General features: G+C 45.8%; 1 protein-coding gene across 2 annotated transcripts in view; it reads right to left on the bottom strand.

The window, feature by feature from the left end:
• LOC112239214 (protein mono-ADP-ribosyltransferase TIPARP-like) overlaps positions 1-3,425 on the bottom strand; it is a 32,616-nt gene extending 29,191 nt beyond the window's left edge. Inside the window, exons 1-2 of one of the 2 annotated variants that reach the window (XM_042297675.1) lie at positions 3,165-3,384; positions 1,101-2,143 (exon numbers count right to left, since the gene is read on the bottom strand). In XM_042297675.1, coding sequence (XP_042153609.1) covers positions 1,101-2,110 — 1,010 coding nt within the window. In that variant the 5' untranslated portion in view covers positions 2,111-2,143; positions 3,165-3,384. Of the gene's footprint in view, positions 1-1,100; positions 2,144-3,164 lie in introns of both variants that reach the window. The other variant, XM_042297674.1, reaches the window with a different exon arrangement.
• Positions 3,426-5,099: the final 1,674 nt, after the last annotated feature.

Raw genomic sequence — 5,099 nt, forward strand, 5'->3', positions numbered from 1 at the left:
CTTATCTGACTTGCCTAGTTAAATAAAGGTTAATACATTTTAATGTAAAAATAATCATGTTTGGGAATCTGACACTACTATACCAAGTTACTACCAGGAAAGCCTAATATCGCTAGGCCTAATATCCCACCCACAGAATATGCTTTGCATATTCAATAGAAGCTTAGCTACCTTTGGGTTCTCACAGACAGGGGTGTATCCTGTGGGTGGGAAGGTATGCATGCAGTTTCAGTTTGAAACCTAAAAATCAACAACACGCAGGTCGCACACATGCGTGCATGTGGTGAAATAGCTTAACTGTGTCACTGTGTGAATGTGCAGTGTATAGCTTGAACCACAGAACCACAGTATGCCTGTCTGCTATCGCTTGCCAAGTGCTTGTGTGTGTGTGTGTGAGAGAGAGAGAGAGAGAGAGCTAGTGCCTGTGTGTCAGTGACCGCACCAGGCAGCAGTAGGTCATGCAAGTTCCTAGCTCTAACAGCACTTCCTGGTTTGAGCTGTTTCAACCAATGAGAAAGCTAGGTTTGGGAGCAGAAAACGCAGACTCACTCTATTGCAGGAATTAAAAGTGCCATAACAAATGATACTCGAAGAAGAACTGAGATACAGGAAGTCAGAGAACCAAAACGACTCAGTCATATTACCATAAACACACACACACACACATTTACAGAAACAGATATATCAAACAGCAGGCTATGCAGACAAATTGTATCTAAATTGTATGCTACCCATTCATGTTTTTTGTTCTTATATATGTTCTTATATAATATAATATAATTAACCAATGACATCAGGCCACACCCAGGCCATGGTTACAGACACCTGTGTATGTCCTATGACGCTATATAAACTAGTGACCCACAGTGTTTGTCATTATAGCCTGATGAAGACAGTTTGTCTGTCCAAACAGTTAGCTATTAGGTTATTCAATTATTGTGTCTAAGCTCCTAGAGAGTGCCGCTCTCCTTGTCTATAGCAAACAACACAGTTTTCTCATAGCAAAACACTCCTGTCTTAAAACTGTAAATACAATCTCAGCTCTATTAGGCTACTTTTACACAGAATGTAGAACAGGACAACAAGAGAAAAGCACTTACTGAAACTTGAGCCTGACTTGTTCATTGTCCGGATTGCAGTAAAGCCTCTCCAACTGTTCCTGCGAATCATCCGCCACGCTTTGCCAGCTTTCAGTATCACTCCTGCGGATCTGCCAGTGGTAGGGGAGCACAGTATGGTGGTAAGCGCAGTCACTCCCGTACACACACAACCCCTGCAGGAAATCCACGCAGATCGAAACCGCGTCGGCTTGGTGCGTGTGATACTGGAGCTGGGTTAGCAGATCAAAAACTAGATCCAGGGAGGCCTCTTCGCTTTTATCCTGAAATATCTCGCCTTTGTCGGCCTGAAGACTGGGGGTGTTCGTACTGTCTTTGATGGTCAGACAATCTGGCCCCCGCAAGGCTTTAGAGGCGAAGAGGTCACTCATCGTGTTGCCCCCCTGGCTTGGAGGGGATACTAGAGGGGTATCTGGTGTGGGGGTTGCCGCCCCCACCTCGCGCGCCCGGGGGACACGTTTGAGCTGGAATCTGCGTTCGTTAGGGTCTATTGTCACGCGCTGGAGATCTACCGGTAACTTGGTTACCCCCCTCTCTGTCTCCTCCAACTCGGCGGCGGTGTCCGCCATTTCTGTGTCAGTGTCGCCGGTAATCATAGCCGTTACACCGGTAGCTCCCGAATCTTTCAGACACACAGGCCCACCAATCCGCGCCTGTTTGACCACCGCCGCAGTGCACAGGTTCCCCGCTGTCCTTGTCGGAGGGTTCCGGGGAACAAACACCCCGTCTCCGGTAACAAGTGCATCTGTACTCAGTAATGTGGTCAGGATTGGGTCCTGGAGCGCACGGAGGCATTTTGAGTCTAGTTTCCTCTGTCCTTTTTTTTTTTTTAAATAGGGCTTCACTAACGGGATTTTGTCGGTAAGTCTAATCGATTGTTCCGTGAATTCCCGGTCCCCCATGCTCATATCCAAAGCGAGTCCCGTTTCACCGTCCAGGACCTTGTCGGTTGAGGCTGTCGGTTTCTGCAGGCTATGCAAAGTTGTATCCATGGTTGCCTGGGGCTCTCCTATAACCCAACAGTCCTGAAAGAGGCGGAAATAAATGATAAGAGAGAGAGTGAGAGAAATAACACTCCTAAAATGTATGCCTCATATGTTTCGAAAGTCCTGGGCATGTGTCATTAGATAACAAAGGTGTTAGTCAGCCCATTCAGAGTCAATAACCATTGCGTTTCACTGGGTGATAAACAATAACCGTAATCTTGGAAACCAATCGTTTATTTTCCTCGGTAATGTTACAATGATACAACTAGTGAGACGGGAAGTATCCTGCTTACCATATAGCCTTCTAGAAGCTAGAATAGAAACTGTGGGGGGGGGGGAGTCTCCCAAATTTAGAAACATTATTACTTTCAGTCAACGACGAGCGTCATGATGCATCTACACTGCGTTGGTTATACTCCTACAGTGCGAAACAACCCGTGTCCAACCTTAACGTTCTCGATAAGAGTATTTTGATCAGCGGAGGCGGATGAACGGGGGTCTACCGTATACGTGCAAATTACAAATCGCTGCTCGAGCATATTTGCACGTAGGCCTATGGTCTCAGTTAAAGCGAGACACGCACCGAGAGAAGGGGGACTGCGGCGAACCGCACAAAGACTCGACCTAGCCACTGCATTCCCTGGTTGTAACGATCACAAAAAGGCCGTCATCCTCTATATAATCACCTATAGGTCTGAGCCTAGTCAACGACTAGAATAACACGGTGTTATAACGCACATATTCCGCATACAAATTAGGTTTATGCGCAAAACCCGCATTTCAGCAGGTTTTATCCAGAAAACCTGCGTGGGTGTTTGACATCAAATACATTGCTGTGCAACGTAGCACACTGCTATATCATTTCTAAATTGTACAAAAAAAATCCCTTCCAGGAGTCATGTAGATCTGGTGCGCTGCGCAAAAGGACTGCAATATAGTCGATCTCCAACACGCATACTGCATAGGTGCCCCGGCTGACTAGGTGATTTATTATAGCGTTGCTTTCACAGAGCCCGTTTACAATTCAAAGCGTCCAAACACACACAGATCCTATTCCTACCTGTGTAAAATCCGTTCTATCTCTTCCTTGCAATTGTCTTCTAAACCACTTAATCCTTGTCCGGTCATGAATGTATAGATATGTCGTCCTAGGTGATCTGCGTTTGGCCTGCTGGTACGGTGCTGAGGCAATGCGTGACAAAGCGGCTGTAAGTCGTTCTCCACTGGGCTCAGTTCCGCCAACTCCTGTTGTGGATAGAGGCAGCTGTTGCAGGGAACGCTCAGTCCTCTCAGCCACTCACGAAGCTCCTCACCCCGGTCGAGGGGCGGGACTTGGCATCAAAGGAGAAGAGAGAGAGAGAGAGAGAGAGAGAGAGAGAGAGAGAGAGAGAGGAGGAGAAAACGAAACTGGTGTGTCATAGGGGGAGGTAAAGCAGAACGTTGTGCTGTGTTCGTCAGGCGCCTGATCAGTAGTAGTAGGCGTTCTAAGTGTGTTTACAGTGATATAGGTGGTCTCACCCCTCCTGTCCTTGTTTTACTAGAAGTGAGGTTCTTCTCGTACTGATTGAGTAACAGGGAAGGTTTCTGGTTGTTTGCATATTCAAACAGCATTTCCGGTAGGTCTACAGGATGAGTGGATTATGGTAAAACAAACACATGCAGGATGTAGGTTTATGACGTCAGAGGTGTCAAACCCATAGGGCATTTTGTGGGTTGAAAACAAATCTAAAATGTTCATAATTTTTTTTTATTTGTCTGTAATACTAGTGTCCTTGTAGTCATTTTATGAAGTTGGCTTTAGCCCAATTAGGTTCTCAACCCCACAACCTCACAAACTAGCTACCAAGAAGCCATTTCAGGTGACCAATCAAGATAGATTGTCTAACTACAGTATCTTAGCTGGCATGCCTGCTGGCAAGGTTGGTTGAAAAGCAAGCAATTACTAAATGTCAGTGGCGACCGGTTATCCAGGGCAGAGCCCCACCTTTCTAGCTAATATATATATTTGTTTTTCCCAAGTTCCCATGTATATATATATATATATATATATATATATATAGAGAGAGAGAGAGAGAGAGAGAGAGAGAGAGAGAGAGAGATAGACAGAGAGAGATAGACAGAGAGAGAGAGAGATAGAGAGAGAGAGAGAGAGAGATAGAGAGAGAGAGAGAGAGAGATAGACAGAGAGAGAGAGACAGAGAGAGAGAGAGAGAGAGAGAGAGAGAGAGAGAGAGACAGAGAGAGACAGAGAGAGAGAGAGACAGACAGAGAGGGAGAGAGAGAGACAGACAGAGAGAGAGAGACAGAGAGAGAGAGACAGACAGAGAGAGAGAGAGAGAGAGAGAGAGAGAGAGAGAGACAGAGAGAGACAGAGAGAGAGACAGACAGAGAGAGAGAGACAGAGAGAGACAGAGAGAGAGACAGAGAGAGACAGAGAGAGAGAGAGACAGACAGAGAGGGAGAGAGAGAGAGACAGACAGAGAGAGAGAGACAGAGAGAGAGAGAGAGAGACAGACAGAGAGAGAGAGAGAGAGAGTTATATTGAGTTAATAAAGCTGCATACAAAAATGTCTCTGTTTTGATTTCTTGAGTAAGGCAGCTCCAAAATGCAGGTGTTTCAGCCTCGCCCAGCGCTTTCTGTGGTGGTGGGGCAGCCAGTGGAAAACACAAAGCGTAGGGGTTGGTAATGTTCTCTAGTTGCACCGTGATTGGCTCAGTGTTCTGTCGCTCAAGGGGACAGTGCGCCAAATCTAAGGGTAGAGCTTGAAAAGTAAAGCCCTTTTGGTGCTGCCATAGCAGCCCAGCCTCACATCCAATTCGCGCATACATGTACAAAATGAATTTTATTTTTTATTTTTTTCAAATATTTGTATTAAACACACACAAGAATGGTGTATAGGTATACATGACAGGTATACAATTCTTATCTAAACATAAAAGAGCAAACAGGAACAAGACCCAGAGTTCTGGGTGCAGAACAAATAATACAAAACAC

This window comes from Oncorhynchus tshawytscha, linkage group LG14 (assembly GCF_018296145.1).
Source record: "Oncorhynchus tshawytscha isolate Ot180627B linkage group LG14, Otsh_v2.0, whole genome shotgun sequence".
Taxonomy (NCBI): Eukaryota; Metazoa; Chordata; class Actinopteri; order Salmoniformes; family Salmonidae; genus Oncorhynchus; species Oncorhynchus tshawytscha.